The following is a 21,331-nucleotide window of genomic DNA, read 5'->3' on the forward strand; positions in this document are numbered from 1 at the left end:
TACTTGGTGTCATAAAAGGACACCCCCGATAAGAAATTGTTGAAATGGTAACACCTAGGACAGAAAAAAAACCCATTGCCTCTCCTTGCCATAATTATAGATGAATGTGAACGAATCATACTGCTAAAGTGGTTATCGCCCAATCTTTCAGACGCAACGCACGTATGTAATGGAGATCAAAGAGTGTGAAGTGAAACTTTGTGAAATAACACAGGATTGGGCAAATCATTGTTTACAGACCTGGCTGTATTGGCTGGGAACTGCAAGGCCAAGCAACTTTCACTTTTGTTTACGTCTCAAGGGGGATAACTCCCAATCACTAAAACTGGGTGCGTTCGATTTTAGACTCTTGAACAATTATAAAAGGTCAACATCTTTTCCTCGGCCCCTTGGGCTATCACAGTAATAAAACTCGACATGTCTATTTTATTCAGAGGAATATATAAAAATAGTGTTCCAACTGCCTGTCACAATGTCAATAATATCATGATCTGCGGCACCAGAAATGTCTAGTTTGATAAACTGGTCACAAGATTTATTGTCTCCGGTTCCAAGTTGTCCATATTTATTCCAACCACATGCCATCAAAACTTTATCTTCTGTGAAAATAAAAAAAATTGTAACAGAACCTAAAAGTTTCACGGCCTGTAATCTTCCAAAAACTGATCTATTTCAGCCTGTGCTTGACATGTAGATATCTCTCGTATCTGCACTCCGATACAAGTTTGGATCGTTGTTTCGCGTGTATAGGAGCATTCATGGTTTGAAATATAAAACAATGACAAACATAAAAGGCAAACAAACAATTATAAAGAACTATTTTTACCTAATAATACAGTGGTGTGACGGGAACCACAAGAGACTTTGTGAACTGATGCTGGCAGATCTATTACTGTAGGTAGAGTTACTAGACCATGGGTTTCTAAATCAGAATCGACGCTTAATAACGGACACGGCAATCCTAGCTGACCACTTTCGTTCCACCCCCACGTGTACAAATCACCATCCTCTGCGAAAGAAGAATTTTGAGAACAATTACGTTATAGGAATGTCATAAGGCCAATAGAATAGGCGATTGAAAATTGCGATAAAGAACCAACGATGTGATGGATACTCATCAAATTTCGTTTAACAGCAAATATAGTTGAAAATGGTTGTCCAGGTCAGTGCATATCTTGGATAAATTGATAAACTTTTTATACTCAGCGGTAGACGTACGGAGTTATATACATCCAAAAATCAAAGAATCATCCTTACCAGAAACCGCTATTGAATGCCAGCCACCAGCTGATACAGTTTTGATTGAAATTCCTGATAAAGCGTCCACTTCTTGTGGTTCTTTCCGTTCTTCGACATCTTCGTTTCCTAATTGCCCTCGGCTGTGAAATAAAATATGAAGGTCTTTTCAGCAATACTCTTGATACGAAAAAATTGTGACAATGGCCAAATAAAATAGATTGACCCTGAACGATTTTGCTCCAAATACATTAGCTTTGATTACAAGCTCAACATGCCTCAACTACTATAGGAACCGGTTGAACCAAGTCCATCCACGGGACCCCATCTATAAGTAGGTTCCCACCTGAAAAAAAATGCAGAAGAGCATGTTTAAAAAAAATCCCGAGGGAGGGGCTCAAACCCACTAACATCCACGAGATCCCACCCACATACACTAGAGGCACTGCTGAAGAACAATTCCCAATTGTTTTATTATAAGCTATATTTACAAACCTTCCTAAACCGAATGTGAAGACTTGATTGTTTTCAGTTAACAGAATCACATGTTCCTTTCCACAGGAAACTTGTTTTATCATCGTTTTAATTGGTAATAATGGTATTGGTGTATGATATAATTTCAGTCCGCTGGTGTCCCGAGATCGGCCTACTTCTGTTTTGTTTAGTGAACCATCCGCTGAAATATATAATATGCGTCAATGATAAATGGAAAACTTAATCAAGAGTTTAGGCCTATCTGTATCAAAGGTGAGGACGAATCTTCCAGGACCCCAAAGTTTTCTAATCGCTTTAGCTAAAACATTTAACACCAGAAAAGCTGCCATCCTAACAAGCTGCTTGCTAGTTGGACAGCATTTACAAGTTCCAGTGAGTTGCAGAAAGACACCAATCACAAAATCTCTTTTGCATCTTTTTAAGTAATTTGGCTTCCATGGGAAATCGACAAAATCTATCAAGTTTATCAAATTAGGGAACTAAGCCAATGTCTGTGGTATATCATAAGCGTAGTACCACATCCGGCACTGCGGAACAAATCATTTTGTGTTTTTGAAACATTAATCAATATCGAAGTATGTCATTATATCATAGTTGACCTCCAATGAGATACTTACCGTAAAGGGAGTAAAACACATTTTCTTGGGCAAAGAGCTCTTTTATTTTAGATTTAACTACACCAGATCTTTTGCATGAAAATTCTTGAGATTCTTCTGATTCAGTCATTGATTGAAGATCTTGGGGTTTGAAACCGGTTGTTCGATCTGATTGGTCGATCTGAGTGTCGATCTGAGAATGTGACCCAAAGACTTGACCATCGTAATGGAAGCCAGATTGTTCATCATCGACGGTTTTGATCTCCTCGCCTTTATCAATGTCATATAACTTAAGGACACTTGTATGAATTCTTATCAGATATTTGTTAGATATGGCTATCTTTTCCAAATGTTCAACAGGTTTTGGTTCCGAACAACCACATTTAAGGAAAGATTCTTCTGGAAAATAGAAACAAATAAAATAGGTCAACTGTCGGGATCTGCATAGCCTGAAAAGTCTCGGTTTAATGTTCGAATAGCTAGAAAAGTGGTTCCCAACCTTTTTCAGCTCTCACACCCCTGGAGCAATCACCTGGACCTTTCACACACCTCAAAATTTGTTTCATCCACATTTCCAGCATGTAATGATGTGAGGTGCTCTCTCATTTCAAAATAAATTCTTCTCCTACACCAGTTGGCCACACCCCTGACAACCTAGTCCCACAGCCCAGGTTGGGAACCGGGGAGCTTGAGGCATTTTTCCATATCAGCCCCTCCGATACGGGAAACGGAGTGTGAAATTGAGGATATTCCATACCATATTCAATATTCAAAGATCAGGTCACTGTTTGATGCCATCTTCACAATATCTAGCTCTACAAACTCTTATACCTTGATTGCAATAGCCACCTTTCTTGTATCGCGGAATACAGCGATTTGATTGAATTGTACGCCACCGAAAAAACAGTCAATCAGTGCCAGACTGCCGGAGCTAGACTGTTAACATTTTGCTTATCATTTACAGACTTTTGTCGAAGACTCTGGTTGACTGTCTACAATCCAACCAAATTGCTATACATTTACAAATTTCCGTGATACAAGATAGGTGGCTATTGTTGATATTGTGAAGACGGTTTGATGTAGAATCTATATATACCGATACAATATATTTAAGAAACAAATTGGATATTAGGCCCTTCTACCGACATCTACCCAGAGATACGACCTTTGAAGACCTATTCTAGATGGATATAAAAACTTACCATGGTTCTTTATTACAAAATAAATCGATGACCAACAGATACAAACTTCAACAGTTTCGTTTGGTTTGGTGTGATATACGAGTTTTGGTTTCACATAATAAGAAAGGCTGTCCCTTTGGTTGAGTAGGAAAATTTGTCCAAATCCGTTAAAACCACATGCGTAAAAGTGCAACATATTCTGGCTGTAAGTAGATTAAAAGAAACATATTTGATTCTAGATGAAATGAAATGAATGGAGTTTTACGTCCTGCTTTTCTGCACCACGTGGGCTCATGAAGACGGGCAACGTCTTTAGGGTGCAATGAAGGGAATTTTGCCAGGACAGCGGCATGAGCCTGCTCTTTTTCGATTTCCAACTGTCGACGGGTTTTTAACGTGCACAGCCAGTAGCACACAGGACTTCGGTTAATTAATTGTCCAAACCGAACGACAAGACGCTTTTTTCATGAATTAGGTTCTAAGTGCATTGAATAACGTTATATAAAATTTGCAAGGCATGCAAAACCTTTCTCACTTGTCACTGCTGGATCTTTTTTCAACTACATTTATCGAGTAATTCCAATACTAAGTTACAAAGCCGTGTCTTTGACAGTACGCAAAACTGTGATTACGACACAATACGAATGTACCATATCGATCATTATCTATGATCTAAACACACCTTTCTAAGGTTGTGACGAATGCGCATTAAAAGGATTGATTTTGAAAAAAACAATCAAAGTAACATTATCTCTCTACCCGATTGTGTAAATTGAGCAATCATTAGGGCATCTAACAAATTGGAATAATGCAAACAAATAACTCAGAGATACTGCCCAAAGGTACAACTACAACAAACAAAACATATTTTTGTATTGTCTTTTTACAAAGCCAAACTTTACCGCACATTACCTTTTCAAGCAAAGCGAACACTGCCAAAAATTGTGCTGACGTCATTAGTGTTTGTGTAGAATATTCAAGATGGTGTTGGAAAGTACAGTAATTTGGTAAATTTGTATTATTTTTGACATATCTTCACCAATTGCAATTTTATTGTAGTCTAATTACATGAGGCTTGAGCTTTCAACAGCTTCTTCCCATTTCACAAAACATTCGTATTGCTTAGTTAATGAAAGTTATGAATTTATCATTCACGGTTATGACTCTGCAAATTTGGCTTGTCTTTTCTAGCATGGACCACACTTATTTCCGTAATGCTCAGCATAACTTGTGCTTGTGTTTGATGAATACTATTGGTATTTTGGTTAACAATATTGTGTGTTATTAATTAGTTGGGTGATGATATTCAAGTGTTGTATTTTTATGTTTAAAGATGTATTTTTTTACATTATTGACATTGTTGTTGCATATTGTTTCTCACAGTTATTCCCCTTTGGTCTGGCATAGTTTTAACTTTTGTTCAAAAAGGGCTACATTACTATTATCCTGTTTGTTATTGTTCACCAAAGCTATTTTCTTTTTCCATTTTAGTGTTGATAACAGTGATTTTATGAGAAATGGAGATTTTGTACCAACAAGGATGCAAGCACAACAAGATGCTGTCAATTTAGTTTGTTTATCAAAGACAAGATCAAACCCTGAAAATAATGTTGGACTTTTACAGATGTCAAAGTAAGTTGACAGAGAGTTTAAAAATTGAATTGAATTTCTTATGCTGATAATATAGTTGAAATCTAACTCAAAGTAATGGTAATGTGTGTTTATTACTTTTGAATAAGCTTACAGAAGAAGTTGTATTTTGTCAATTGAATTGTATACATAATGATTTGACTTATGTATTAAACAAATTTCATATTTTAGGACTGAAGTACTTGTGACACCCACTACTGATGTGGGAAGAATACTTGCCAGACTTCATGAGGTTGGACCAAAGGGCAATATATCCTTTGTAACATCCGTTCGAGTAGCTCATGTAAGTAACTACAAAGAAGATTTTTTTAGTTTATCTTGGCTACATATCAAATGGAACATTTGATTTGGTAAAATTCTTACTTTTTGCTTACGTAATTATCTTGCTCATTAACTTACTGCTTATGCAATTTATCCATTTCTATCATGAATTACAAATTGGTTTCAGCTGGCATTAAAACACAGACAAGGAAGAAATCACAGACCCAGAATTGTCGTTTTTGTTGGTAGTCCCATTGATGAAGATGAGAAAGATGTAAGTGCCTGAAATTCTTTTTGAACCGATTGTCTTCATTACAAGTCCTGATTGTCAATAACAGGACATGAATACATGGATAATTTTTTTCAATTTTGAAATTTAATGTTCTCCATAGTAGCATATGATTTAACTGTTGCATTTGTGCATTATTCTATAAACATTAATAAATTATTGTTTAAATTGTAGATTGTGAAGATGGCTAAGAAACTGAAGAAAGAAAAAGTCAATGTTGATGTGATAAATTTTGGAGAAGAGGTTGGTTTCAAATTGATTTTCACATTATAATAATCTTTTGACATTAGATCATCAATGATTAATAGAGTAAAATTGCTGAAATGTATGTACCCATGTGTGGGTCTTAATCAAGCTTATATGATATTGTTTAAATAATACTTAAAATGTTTTCTTATTCAAATTTTATGACTTTATGTTGGTTCATATGCATCATGATATTAACCATATTGTTAGTAAAGTATGCTAATGCAAATTGTGACTCAGTACATCTGTGATCAATGTGTTAACCACTGCACTGTCATTTCTGTTTGTAGGGAGTCAATACTGATAAATTAACAAGTTTTGTAAATGCTATTAATGGTAAAGAAGGATCAAGGTATGCCAGCTAGTTACTTTATTGGATGAAACCATTCGTTAACCTTACATGTTTTACTAATTTAAGTTATGCAGGAAGATATGTTTATTGTCAGTTTATTGTGTCATACAATGTTTGTGTTCAGAAATAGAAATTGATCGGAGAGTTACAAGTTGCAATTTCTGTTTTCACCAACAACTTCTCTCCTTACTTTCAGTTCACATCTAGTGACTGTCCCACCAGGACCTATGTTATCTGATGCCCTGTTGAGTTCTCCCGTAATAGTTGGTGAAGATGGAGCAGGGGCTAGTATTGGTGCTGTAGGGTTTGAGTTTGGTGTTGACCCTAATGAAGATCCTGAATTAGCTTTGGTAAGATGATTTTGCTCAATACAGCCTGTGAATACAAAATTTGAATGAAAACATCCATATTTGTTAGAAATTTTACTTGACAGAAAAAAGTTTCAGTTACAAGCTTTGCTGTGGCTAAGAATTTGATGTCAAGTTACAATGCTGGGTCTTGGTTGAAGCATGGTATGTGCAGATTTAATGTTTTGGGAATGCCAAAAGAATGAAATATGATAATAATGTGCAATCTTTCATATTATATTTGTTTATGATTATCTAGGCGCTACGTGTGTCTATGGATGAACAGAGAGCTAGACAAGAAAAGGAAGCAAGAGAAACAGTACAGGCTTCAATTGCTGATACTCCAGCTGAGACTGGCCCAGGTATATTTTCTATATTATTTTGATATATTTTAGCAAACAGAATTCTCTTAACTTGAGAATGGGGTGAACTCACAGGGTTTATGATTTCGAGCTTAGTTATGATACAAGCCTTCAACATGATATAGTTATCAACATAATTTAACTGAACCTGATGTTAATCCTTGATAGAACTGTAGCTTACATGTTTCCTTATAGTTACTGGTGATGAGGCTCTGTTGGAGAATGCTATAGCTATGTCAATGAATGAAGATACTCCGGCTGCTGATTCCCCTGATTTACAAACTATGACTGAAGAAGAACAGATCGCTTTTGCTATGAGACTCTCTATGGATCCAGGTGAGCATGCTTTTGAGATTAAGGAATTCATGTATTTGTCAGTCATTCTATCATCAGTGTACAGCTTCTTCTGAAACGTAGTCTTGTATGCTTTGTCAAAACAATCACTTTTATGGACGCTAATAACTGGAAAATCAGTTTTTGTTTTTTGAATTATAACATTTTAGATTTAGGTGCACAAAATACGCTTACTTACAATAGACTTATATTACTTAAGAAATAACTTCCTTTCAATTGACTATGACCTACTTAATTATATAAAAAATTTCCTTTGTTATGACCTACTTAATTATATAAAAAATTTCCTTTGATTCAACAGCAAGTGAAGGAGAAACACCAACACCAATGGAAACAGAAGAAGGTGCAGCAGGAACTTCCAAATCTGGTGCAAAAGCTGTATGTATACCTTTTCATTTACTAAATGCTCAACAATTCAGAGTTTTTTGTGCTTTCACTAGTTAAGGCATAAAAAAAAATTCTATTAACAAATATTCTGTGCAATGAATTGAAAAATTTTCTAGTTTACTGAAAACAAGGGGTGTGTATTATTGATAATAACAAAAATTTTGATGGTAAGCTATATAGACACAGCTTTATGGAACAACAATCACTGGTTAAAGTTTTATGCAACGTTTCGCTGGTTTCCCCTGTCGTCCTCGGGCACATAATTGATTGTGATTGTTGTTCCATAAAGCTTATCTATATATCGTACTCACAATTGCTTAATGCCATTCAAAGACTTGATGGTAAGCTGTTTTGTTTAATCTGTGGTCTGATACACCTTTGGTCCGTGTCACAAGCAAAATAGAATGATTAATTAGGTTCAGTAAATAAAATGTTTTATTTGTGTGTTGCAGGAGGATGATGACTACTCAGAAGTAATGAATGATCCAGATTTCTTACAAAATGTTTTAGAAAATTTACCCGGTGTAGATCCCAATAGTGAAGCCATTCAAAATGCCATGAGTTCCCTGACGCAGAAAGATGGAAGTAAAAAGGAAGATAAGAAGGATGGAAAGAAGTGAAGGATTATGTTATATTAATATTTACGTCAATGTTTTGTGAATGAATGTTTAAATAATAAATGAATAGTTCAATTGAAAATATGAATTTGTTGTCCTTCAAGTCCTTGTCCTTCAAGTCCTTGTACTTCAAGTCCTTGTCCTTCAAGTCCTTGTCCTTCAAGTCCTTGTCCTTCAAGTCCTTGTCCTTCTAACTTAAAGATGCTTTTCCTAAATGTTTTGGTATCAAATTAAGCCAACTATTTGATTAATTGGAGTTTCTCATGAATTATCATGTAATCTTAATCAATCTGTCACTCATTGGAATTCTCCTGGTAATTCTCTTCTAATTGAGTTACTTGTGAGACAAACTGACTAACTAGTGATTAGAACACCTCTACTTTCTATTCATATCAGTATCAGCATTTTCATTTTCATAAATGAAAATAAGGGAACCCATTTTTAAGGGAAAATGAGATTTCCTGGATTATCTTATTATATATAGTGCCAGAAACTTTTTGCAAGGCCAGAGACGTCTACACCCCATCTCCTTGTATATTTCCATGTGAGAAGTTTCGTGCACAGTGCCTCAGTTTTTTGCCAAATAGACAGGGTAAACCCCTCCATCTTGCACCACTGCCAAAGGGAAATATGTTGACCTACATCAGGGTCAAAGTGCTGACCTGCCAATTTCAGCTTTAAAGATCTAAAGAAAAGACAAGTGATTATAATATCAAAATCTTCTGAACACATTCAAATAACAAAACACATTACTTGTATATAACAACTACATTGAAACTATCTCTAAATAATATCATAAATTCTAGTCTTACATAGACAATAATCCAAAAAAAAATATAAATTTCTATTAAATGTATATGTTAGAAATGTGAACACAGATAACGTTAATGTATTTCTCTTAAAATGACAAATAGGACAATATACCGAGGCCCTGTGTGCTTTAGGCTGTGCACGTTAAAGATCCGACGACAGTTGGAAATCGAAAAAGAGCAGGCTAATGCCGCTGTCCTGGCAAAATTTCCCTAATTGCATGGCGTTGCCAGTCTTCATTAGGCCACATTGTGCAGAAAAGTAGGACGTAAAACTCCATTCATTTCATTTAATTTAAGGACAAGACATTCACTTGTATAGTAATGCAAAGGTATAAGTTCATGGTTTAAAACACAAACAACAAGAGTAGTCTATTTTGTTTTCAGTTCAACTAAAAAAAAAAGTGGACTACTTTTGATTATAGTTTAAATCATCCATGAATGTTAATACGGTAAGTTTCTTTGCTCAATTCTAGCAAGAAATCTGCCAGCAATGAATTCCCACAATCCACATACTGAAGAAATTTAACTGATTCTACAACATAAAAAATGAACTCCACACATTTCAATTTATAAATTGTCAAGATCTGAATATCAGAATATGAAAAAAAGTATTATGCACCAATGAAGGCAAATGAACTGCTTCTACTACCAAATTATAAACGGGACCCTGACCACTTATTCTCGAAACAATCTCGGCGTTTGGATATCCTAGAAACCGTGATCCAAGTCAATATCCTTGGACATCCTAGCTCTAAGATCGTTTCAAGAATACATGGCCAGAACTTTAACTTGGTATACATGTATATTGAAATTAAAGGTGGTTGAACAATAAGTTTTATGTCTTTGAAACTTTGCACAGTTATATGAGAGAACGTCCTGAACAACATGACTTCCATTGAATACTCATGTGAAATTTAAAGCTGTAATGAAATTTTTTTAGAGTGGTATCCAAAACTTAAACACCTAGGCCACACATTCTCAAAACAATCTTAGTGCTAGGATATCCTAGAAGTTTTAGAAGTTAAGACCCTAGGACATCCTAGCGCGAAGATCCTTTTATGTATACACAACCTGGCTATGTATTCTCGAAACGATCTTAGCGCTAGGATATAGAATCAGTATTAGAAGACAAGAACTTAGAACATCCCAGCGCTAAGATCGTTTCGAGAATATGTGGCTTGATTTTTTACAGCTATCATTTTCTTCAATATATGCCATGTTGATTGAGTATTAATCTTCTCAAGTTTTATCAAGTGAAGTCTTCAATCGTGGGACTTTTAGCTGAATGCTTACACTTTTGTCTTTTATTCTGAAACCATACATTAACATTAAACTCAGAAAGGTTCAGATCATGGGCTATTCTTTCTTTGTCTGATTTCTTAGGATAAGGATCTAACACAAAATATCTTTCTAATGCATATAACTGTTTTTCTGAGAATGAGGAACGTTTTCTTCGGTTTGAACTCAAGCCTGAAACGAGAAAGAAAAATATTTCAACAATTATATGAGAAGAGGAAAGATGTGAGTCAACACTGTTTTAATAATTATTTACAAACCAAAAGATACAACATAAATTTGTGGGAAAGATTTATTATTTTAAACATTGTCTTCAAATCAAAGCATTACAGGAAATCAATATCATAAAATTTTTTCCCAACTTTAAAAACTTTTTCCTCTGATTTTATATCTACACAGACAACAATAATAGAAATGTGTCTATTCGTAACTAACAAAAGCTCATGTTAAGCCACCAACACACATTTCAGATATAAAACCCCATCATCAGACAGTTACCTTCGAACAAGAGGTTTTACCCTAAATTTATCCAATACCCACATTTACATTACAGATAACAATGCCGTCTTTGAATCCCTTCTTGCATATTGCTAAGCTTAAGCTTTAAAAATATCACTCTTACCTATACTATGATTTTAAGGCACAGCGCGCCCTGTGACGTTTCAGTGCAGTTGAAAATGCAAATGATTTACCACATAAATCACATTTGTGAGGTTTAGAATTCTGATGAGTATGCATATGACCTTCGTAATGGTGTCTATGATTCATTCCTTTATTACAAATAGTACATCTGTATCGAAAGTGACCATCATGTTGTCTCTTATGATTTTTCATCCCTTGAACAGTTGTCATTATTTTACCACAAACATCACATTCAAAAGTTTCTATCTGAGTTTGAATGAAGTTTTCACTCTCAAAACAAGCTGAAAGAGGAACAGAAAAATATCCTCTATATTTGAATCAAATATTTAATATTCTTTTCATGGAATATCTTAATTAAGTATATATAGTACATTCATTTCCATAGATCATCATCAGAATTCTATCAAATGCATTTCCAGTTTCATAACATTTAAATAAAAATGTTAAAAAAAATAACACAAAAATGATGTAAAAGAAATCGGATTGAGATTTTTAAGTCCATCAATTTATTTTTATCAAACTTAAGGAAGATGGCAGCTAAAGCTTCATTAATCAACTGATTAGGCAGAAATATACAAGGTTACATTAAAAAAAAAAAAGTTTTATTTTGGCACAAGCTTTCATCTAGTAACAGGTGTTACTCAAAGCTGATATAGGTCTATATTTCCCAGGCTTATCTTGAAGCTGTTATATCAATATGTCTGCCTGTTTCCCATCTCAAACCCTGTACAAGTTTATTCTGCCCATGCTTACCTTAAAGCTGATAAAGGTCTACATATTTCCCATGCTTATCTTAAGGCTAATATAGATCTATATTTCCCATGCTCATTTCAAAACCAATATAGGTCTATATTTCCCATGTTTATCTCAAAGCCAATATAGGTCTGTCTATATTTACCATGCTTATCTCAAAGCCAATATAGGTCTATATTTCCCATACTTTTCTCAAAGCTGATATAGGTCTATATTTCCCATACTTTTCTCAAAGCCAATATAGCTTTTTTGTTTCCATGCTTTTCTCAAAGCTGATAAAGGTCTACATATATCCAATGCTTATCTTAAGGCCGCGATATATCAATATATATTTCCATGCTTATCTCAAAGCCAATATATGTCTATATTTCCCATGCTTTTCCTAAAGCTGACTCAAGTCTATATTTCCCATGTTTTTCCAAAAGCACATATAGGTCTATATTTCCCATGCTTATCTCAAAGCTGATAAAGGTCTACATATATCCCATGCTTATCTTAAGGCCGATATATGTCTATATTTCCCATGCTTTTCCTAAAGCTGACTCAAGTCTATATTTCCCACACTTATCTTAATGCTGATATTGGTCTATATTTCCCATGCTTATCTCAAAGCTGATATAGGTCTATATTTCCCATGCTTATCTCAAATCTCATTTAAGTCTATGCTTGCCATTCTTTTTATGGCCTTCATTAAAATATTTAAGACAGTTCTCAGCTTTACAGAATAACAGTAAATTTATATCAAATTATTTACTAGTATAACAAATTTGTAATTTCTACACAAAAACAGTTGATCCAAAATCTTAAAAAAAAAATAATGATATGTGGAGAAATACATGATGAAAATTTACACAGAACAAGGATATCATATAATCACTTACTATCTAGAACATCAACAAATGAAATGAACAAATGAACCTCCTGAACCTTATAGGGCTCATGAAAAAAAATGGCAGAACAACATGAACAAATGTAAACAAATTCGATCTGTTTATTGACTTGACTTAGTAGAGATAATTATTGCCTCTTTGAATACTACAAATATATGACAATATACAACAGTAATGTCACAAACATTACATAAATTTACATAAAAACATACTGTGAGGAAGTAAATTCTATGTTTAATATCAAAAACAGATTACAAAAGTGAAAAAAAATGCACATCCTTACAAAATAGTTACTATTGGTAAGACACAAAAATATTGGAATCTATTTTCAAAATACATTTTAAGTAAGTAAAGTCTAAGCTTAACCTTGTTTTCACAATAGAAATTATTCAATGCACGGAAATTGTTAAAATTTTTCTCACATGTTTAAAATGTTACATCAATTATCGGTATTTTTAACATATTTATGCATTGTTCTTCAAAAACTCCTATGATAAACTTTATCTTTGAGGGATTGTAAAGAAGTTATCTAAATTTTTTATGTGCATCAGAGATCAATTTGCATCATACTAATATTTGATCAGTGGTTTCTGTAATTCCACTAAAACTAAGTGTTTGATGACGACACTAATCGCAAAATATGTTTTACAACACTTAGTTTTAGTGAAATCTCAAGAACTAAAGACGACCGAATGGAAATTGGATTGGTTCAAATTGATGCTATCAATTTCCCCAGTATACATAAATTTTTTAGAAAACCTTTTTACAATCCCTTAAGTGTGGAACATTTCACTGACTTACAACAAAAAACTTGTGAGATAATTATGATTCCTTCAACCAGGACCTTCTTCCTCGAAACAAAATTTCACACTTATGACCACACAGAGGACTTATTTTTAGTACTTTGAGATAGCTAGTCTGGCATACAGTCAAATCTTTAATAGTAAGCTTATCCCTAGAATTCAATTTCCAGCACAGTTGTTTTTCTCATGTCTCATAACATCAGACTTATAACGATATTCCTTTCCACAAACTTTACATGAATAGAATAACTTATCGGCAAAATGTGTCGTCATGTGTCCTTTTAGATTATCTATATTCTGATATCCTTTATTACATACTTCACAATGATATTTAAATATCCCTTTATGTGTGTTCATATGAGCATTGTATCCTGTTGTACTTTTAAATGATTTATTACAGATATCACACTCAAACAGTTTCCTATCACCCTCACTCTCAGTAGCTGACCCCTCTGAAGGAAAACATTGGGCTCCACCAGAAATATTTTGTGGCGTTGAATTTCGAAAGACTGCAAGAGAAAAACAAAGTTTTCAGAATCATTGCAAGCAATTTCAAGCAGTATGTCACTGTTTTTTTCTAATGTCAATACAGATTTTGAAATTCAAACAAATTGGATCAGGGTTAATTAAATTAAGCATTTTGTCCTATAGTAATTCCTACATCAAAACTACTTTATAGCTTTAAGTATAAATTTTGGTGTCAAGAGAGATTTGAATAGAAGATTCTGTTCTAAAGGTTCCGTATAGGGTAAAATAAATTTACCAGTTCACTTGTATGAAAGCATATTTGATACCAGAAAAAAAAATTTATTGAATTTAAAAAAGACATCATTTTGGCTCAGATTCTAATGATTATTTTTAAACAATGGATTCTCTTGCAGTTTACCTCTTCAAACATATTGCATCCTTCTGATTCTAAGATTACCTTTTATACATTAAAAAAAGTGAAATTATACACAATCATACACAAATATCACCAACATAAATACGTGCAATTAACAAATTCTAACTAATTCCTGAGAAAACAAATCTCTCCCAACACCAAGTCCACAAATATCAACCTCCAAACCCTGGCCCTATGATTTTTTATAAAGAATTGAAAAAAATGTCTACTGGAATGGTTTGAATCTACAATTCAAAGTTCATAAAAATACACATGAATCATGGAAAACAGCTTCAGAAACAGTTTCTTGCACAGCTTAATATCAAATACAACAGAGTATTAAAAGGTTGGAATGGTTACATATGTTTCTCTTTTACAATAACTTTGCTTGCTACAAGGCAAGTTCTTTTTCAGCCTTTCTCAGCTTAGTCTCCTCTTTGAAAGCTTTATTTTGGAACTTTATTTCAACGAATGAAAGCTTTCTAGTTGAGGCAGATGGGGATAGAAACAGAGATTGAATCATTTTTTACCCTGTGACATCATCTAATCAAAGAACTCGCCCAACAAAACAATAATCTTACTGTCATTGCACTACCGCATGTTAGAAGAAATTTCACAAATTTTCCCTCAAGAATGAACAACACTTGTCCTTTGAGCATCATTTTTCTTATCAATACATCTAGCACTATGTTGAACTAAATTATGTTTTAAAGTAAAAGACTTTCCACACCAATCACAAGTAAAGGGTTTATTATTTGAATGTTTATTCATATGTCCTATAAACTGTTGTTTATTATTATAACCTTTCGTACAAATTGGACAAAAATAACGGAAATTTCCTTCATGAGTTCGTTTATGATCTGCAAAGCCACTACTAGTTCTAAAACTTTTACCACACTCGCAAACATAAAGATCAACAGCCGACAATCTCTTTCTACTTTCTTCTGTAATCAATTCTAAGACTGAAATAGACATGAATAGCTGTAATCTTACTGATCATCTTCAAAGCTTATATTAAACTCAATAAAATTTCAGTCATTCATACACAATAGAAACCCAAGCCAGATATTCAAATTTTTCATGGTTAACAAACCACAAACAGACAATTGGAACAAAATAAAAACACAATCAGATATCAGAACCAAATACACAGATCAAAAAACTAGGTCTGCACAAAAACAAAAGCTATTTTTGGCAACTATTTCCACATTATTTTTTACAGTCAACAGAATATTTTAAACTAAATTGCAGTCATAAAGATTCGTGACTAGTACCTGCATATCAACTTGTTATCACACTGGTTTCACAAAGTTGCGGACAGACTAGGCGAATTTTCACAGTTAATGGTTTGAAGGAGTCAATTGCGAGCGAACCCCGTCTAGTGTGTCCAGTGCTACAACATTCGCCCGATCATCGGCTGAAGCCATTTGTCAACATCAAGCGTGTTTGATATTATTCGCCCAAATATTCATCACCCTTGACTTGTTCCGCAAGTCTGTCCACTCTGGTGAAGTTTATTGTGAACTTTCCTATAATTCAACCAATCACAGACGCCCAAAGCGTAACACAACAAATAAAATGGCGACCTTCAGTGATGCATTATGGAGTGCAGAAAAGAAATAGGAATTAATTATGTTATGGGAGTCAATACTTAACTTATACAATATAAGGATACCACCATACTTTTTATCATGTGACTAAGTGCCGTGAGCATGCGTAATTTCATTCAAGTGAGTTATCAAATCAGTCATTCGCCCTCAGTGTGCATTGCATCAGCCGAATAAATTTGGCAGCGCTTAGTTCGTCTGAAGCACCAGCGAATAAAATTTGCCCAGTCTGTCCTTAGCTTGACAATGAATCCTGGAAATGTTCCTTTTACTCTTTCCATTTGCAACTGACATATAAACCTATTGTGGCAAATCTCTTTGATGCTGTATGTGGATTCAAACTCATCTGAACTCAATTCAGGTTACTTATTCTGAGGTATAAAACTTACATTTGAGGAATGCTAATAGAAATAGTATAACTCTTTACTTGTATGAAATGCAGGTGTAAGACGGATGGAACAGTACTATGAATTGAATTGGGTCAATTGTATCGATACGTCATGCAATGATGATGTATCATGACAATATATCGTACTGCAAGGTAATGTATGTTATACTTGAAGATACAAGCCATTAAGACAAATATGTCTTCATATGTAACAAGAGTAAATGTCATCCAAAAGCAGAAGAAATACAATATAACTGCCCTGCTGAAGAGGATTTCATCTAAATAACATACAGGAAGGGCTGAGCAGCTTTCACACAAGGGCAAGAACCATATGAAAGGTTAACATTTACTCCAAGATACAGAGTTGAAGTTAAATCAGATTTGTTAATGCCAGATGTTAACTTTTCAGATCAACCAACTCAAAGATACCAATGGGGATGGATAATCATAAAACAGATGCCATAATTATATTCAATACTTAAAATTCAGCATCAGACCAGTGGATATGTTTAAGAACATGTTTCATATCAACATAATGATGTTACTTAACTAAATCTCTAAATCTACAAACTACATAGTCCAAAAAATACTGACTCTTTCCTGGGGCTATACCACCATTGAGAGAAGAAGGTAAGTGCAATTATTGTGAAAAATTTTAAATTAAAACTCAATTTTCAAGCTCATGATATCCCTCGTTATATATTCCTAAAATTGTCCTTGACATAACTGATTTCCTTCCTTTGAACGCAAAAATATATCTGATGTTTTCAAAAGCCTTTTTCCTGCAAAATGAGCATAGAGAAGTCAGTATATCTTAGACTGAACATATAAACAATCTATACATACCTCCAGGTGACTGTAACATTGGTGAATGATATGGTGAGCCTAGACTAGCAGATGGTGATGTGGTTTGAGATTGGTGAAATGGAGAAGTATTGAAATTTTGTGGTGAAGGTTTATATTCATGTGTCATACCAGGAAAAACTGTTTCATTGGTGCTACTTGTGTTTGTCTCGCTTCCATCTGATCCTGAAAATACAAGAGAGGAGTTTCAGTGAGTTGGAACTGTCACTACGTGATTTATTTTGTCGATAAAACATTTACTGTATATAGGTCGAGGGCCACCATAATTTAATGCAACACAAGCAGAAAAAGATTTCTCATTCTGACAATAGGTACCGTAATGTAAGTAAACAGATTCAGTTGTCTGAAGATCCCACAGCATGAAACTCCGAGTAAAACATATTTCAGGTTCTGCTTTAATATTTCTTAACAGATTTTTAGGAAGTTTTCAAAATTAGTTATAATTTGCACAGAGGGTGTTTCAAATCTTTTTAGTCAGATTGGTAGCCTATTTTCTGAATATTCATATACCCTTATCATCTTCCTTTGCTTAAGTATGCTTATAGAATTGATAGTTACCTGTTCTGCCTCTATCAAAAATACAGGAACTACTTTCTTCTTGTTGACTACTAATATACTCCTTTTTAATAGCTGATATGTCTATAGGGGTAGGTGGGGCTGATTGTCTTAATGTTGAACTAGATCGAGATTCCTGATCATGATCTTTTCTCTTCTCTGTAAGTTTGGCTAAATGCTGGGATATCTTTGCTTGAAATGAATTCATATCATCATATGATGATTTTGGAAATTTAAATTGTGACTGGTAATTATCTCTGTCTGGTAAAGGATTTCTTGATGCCTGTCGTTTTAATGCTATTTGTTGAACTAAATCATTTTGATAGGAGGAATTGTCTCTGGGATTCATTCTACTTGACCCATTGCCTCTGAGATTATTCACATGAAAAGTTTGTTGTTGATTACTGTATTGTTCAGCTTGTTCATGCTGCAACTTAGCTAACTCTTCTTCTAACTCTTTTTTTCTTTCAGCAATGGTTTTCTTTGGTCCTGCATGAAAACTATTACTAACAAATGTAGTGGAGTCTTGTTCATTTCTACATACTTTCTCATTAACAATATAATCAAATTTGACATCACTGTCAACATTCAGATAAAGATGGCCTATAACTTCTACTTTCTGTTTAAATTCAACACTACCATGACACAATACTTGAAGATTCTTAACTAAAGAGTTTATAAACTTAATTGCTTCTTCGTCATTCATTTTGAAATATTTGGTTAATTTCTTTTAAAACAATAAGATATCTGAAAGCAGTAAAAATAAAATAAATAAAAATGCAAACTAAACTTCTATATTTTGTTTCCCTTTTCTGTCAAACTTTATGACATTAATGGGAATGCAAAGACTGTTAGTCAGGCAGTAACTCAACTATATATCATCATTATCATTTGAATGCTAAATATTGAGTATCACAGTGCCAGTAGCCTAAGCCATTTTTCAGCTATAATAATTCTAAATACTAAACATAAACAGTCAGTTGATCAACTGGCAACATAGTCCATGAGCACATTTATAATAATTCAGTCATTAGTAAACTGTAATCATAGTGGGCTGGCTAAGGTACAATTATAAAAGGGATTGTAAAGAGGTTTTCTAATTTTGATACCAACAATTACCAGAAACCACAGATGGAATTACCAGAAACCACAGATGGAATTCCAGAACCACAGATGGAATTCCAGAAACCACAGATGTCTGATTGAAAATTGGAATGATGCAAATTGATGCTATCAGTGTCCCCGATACACATAAAAAATTAGAAAACCTCTTTGCTACTAGCCTAATCTGTCTCTACTCAACTGACTATGTGGGGCTGTTTAAAAGAGATACAATTTCAACATTTTTCTACAAAAGGAAGTCGAAAGAAATACAACAATGCATATCTTGAAATCTGAGAATTTCTATTAAAAACCCTTACAAAAAATACATAAATTAAACAGCTAAAATATTCATTTTTGTTCAAAAATAAAAATCTTTAGGATTCATTAACAATAACATTGATATTAGCATTATGCAGGTGCTCGAACGTCACTTCCTGTTGGGATACTTCATTTGTAAAGGCATTCTTATTCCAAATTGTAACACATTTCCATCTCTTTTATGCGTTTTATGGTATTGGTTAATTTATTGTTTGTTTTTTCAGTACACATTTACCTTTTAAATGATGCATAAGAAATCTTTGAACATCCTGTTATGAAAATTGATTTCATATCAATATTGAAAAAATAACTAGACCCTGATTAATGGCTACCTTCATGCACGCTAAATTGCTTTGTTTCGTTGTCTTCGCCTCTCGTTTCCAACTATAAATCCACCAGGTTGATATGTCTTGATTTTTAACATTTAACATGAGCCTTTATTTCCGCCGGTATTATTTTTTTGGTACAACGATAGGCTTAGCATTGTGATTGATAATTATGCCTTTGGCTTTACCAGATTTTGCAAACTGGGGATTGGGTCGTTTTGTCTTGCCTTAGAGTTGAAAGACATTTCGCCCATTTCATGGAATATATTTTTGATTCAACTTTTTGTCTCAATATAGTTATCATGTTAAACAGTCATTTGTTTCTCAGTGCAATCATTATAATGATTATTGACTGTTAAATTTCATAGTTTAATCATATCTGTCAATGTGTCATTTTTCAAATAACGAAAATGACAGTCACAAGCCAGTCCGGAACTAGGCATGGCAGTCTACGGCGAGAGATGGAAAAGGATGTAATATAAAGATTTAACAGATGTTGATGTATATTTCAAACGTGCTTATTAAATTAGAAACCCTTAACTTACCTGGATATTTATCCTTATAGCACTGAAAAACAAGAGCTAAAAACATTACTGGGGTTCACTGTTTCAGGTTAATGGATATGATTATATATTCTTGTAAATACTTTTGTTTTGTTATTAAAAAAAACTCTGTATAAAGTATAGAAATAATTTGTTTTTTATTTTGCAGAACTAGATAAAATGGAGAACAAATCAGCAGTTGATTTCATCAATTCATTAGTGCGTAACTTACAAGTTTTATGTCACAGTAATGTAGACTTCAGTGATAATGTGGAGGTTATTGGACATATTTATCTCAGTGTGGATAAAAGTAAAAAATTTAACTATATCGTTAATGAAAAAGTGTGTAAAAATGACGATTCTTCAACAGTATTTGTGAGCAATAGTTTTCATGCAGAACAAGGCAAAAAAGACAAAAATGAAGGTGACTCAAATAAGGCAAATAACCAAACTTCAAAACCAAAACCACCTCCTAGTAGTACATCTACCTTAGAGGACAGAATTACATTTCCCCAAAGTCATAAACATCATTCATATAATCAAATGAAGAAAAATTCCCCAGCACCGTATCATAAGCCTGAACGCTTCCGTCAGTCTGGTTCCAGAGAGCAAGAACCTTTTAAAAAGTTCCGTAGAACTGAATCTCAGTCTTCAGATTACGAAATTGTTAAAGAAGAACCTCAAATATCATTCACAGCAGAACCAGTGTATTTTCAAGCCTCAGCCCCTGAAATGAACAAACCTGACAATCCACAGTTTAATATTCATGATAGTGGAGGGACAGGGAATGATTTCTCTAACTTCAACAACCCAGCAGCGTCCAACCAGATAGATCTAACAAATATTAAAGAAGAACCAGTTGATATGTTTAACAATAGAGGCTTAGAAAATTTAATAAATCAAGGTATTATAGCCATATTCTTATCTTTATCAGTCTCTGTGCTAGCTCACCTTATTGAACAGTTATTCATGGTGTATTAAAATGCAGAAGACTCATTTCTAAATTAATCATAATAGGTAGTGCCTATTAAGTACAATAAATAAACATGAATGAATATGATAAACATTTTAAATATTCGCTTGTCTTTAAATCATCTTATAGAAATATTGAAAGTTGGTAGCCTATTATTTTCGCACCTTGAATTACCTGTTTCCATTGCACAAATTGTTCTAAT

At 33.7% G+C, this 21,331-nt stretch overlaps 4 protein-coding genes across 4 annotated transcripts in view; 1 reads left to right on the forward strand and 3 right to left on the reverse strand.

Annotated features, from left to right (window-relative positions):
* Window positions 1–406: 406 nt before the first annotated feature.
* LOTGIDRAFT_231645 (hypothetical protein) lies at window positions 407–3,024 on the reverse strand (the record flags this gene model as incomplete). The annotated part of the gene is made up of 6 exons (XM_009054059.1): window positions 407–599; window positions 827–1,009; window positions 1,258–1,379; window positions 1,732–1,912; window positions 2,349–2,726; window positions 2,982–3,024. The coding sequence occupies 6 exons, from the start codon at window positions 3,022–3,024 to the stop codon at window positions 427–429; spliced, it is 1,080 nt and encodes a 359-aa protein (XP_009052307.1). The 3' UTR covers window positions 407–426.
* A 1,465-nt stretch (window positions 3,025–4,489) lies between these two features.
* LOTGIDRAFT_115372 (hypothetical protein) lies at window positions 4,490–8,376 on the forward strand (the record flags this gene model as incomplete). The annotated part of the gene is made up of 10 exons (XM_009054060.1): window positions 4,490–4,515; window positions 5,000–5,140; window positions 5,330–5,441; window positions 5,607–5,693; window positions 5,883–5,955; window positions 6,249–6,306; window positions 6,503–6,656; window positions 6,913–7,015; window positions 7,211–7,392; window positions 8,209–8,376. 10 exons carry the CDS (start codon window positions 4,490–4,492, stop codon window positions 8,374–8,376), a joined length of 1,104 nt encoding a protein of 367 aa, XP_009052308.1.
* A 2,058-nt stretch (window positions 8,377–10,434) lies between these two features.
* LOTGIDRAFT_115376 (hypothetical protein) lies at window positions 10,435–10,638 on the reverse strand (the record flags this gene model as incomplete). The annotated part of the gene is made up of 1 exon (XM_009054061.1): window positions 10,435–10,638. A coding segment is annotated over one exon (204 nt), but the record flags the coding sequence as incomplete, so codon positions are not given.
* Window positions 10,639–11,108: 470 nt separating this feature from the next.
* LOTGIDRAFT_115282 (hypothetical protein) overlaps window positions 11,109–21,331 on the reverse strand; it is a gene marked incomplete at both ends in the record, with an annotated part of 28,402 nt that continues 18,179 nt past the window's right edge. The window contains 2 exons of the mRNA XM_009054062.1: window positions 11,109–11,393; window positions 15,149–15,386. Coding sequence (XP_009052310.1) covers window positions 11,109–11,393; window positions 15,149–15,386 — 523 coding nt within the window. The remainder of the gene's footprint in view (window positions 11,394–15,148; window positions 15,387–21,331) is intronic.

This window comes from Lottia gigantea (assembly GCF_000327385.1).
Source record: "Lottia gigantea unplaced genomic scaffold LOTGIsca_21, whole genome shotgun sequence".
NCBI lineage: Eukaryota > Metazoa > Mollusca > Gastropoda > Lottiidae > Lottia > Lottia gigantea.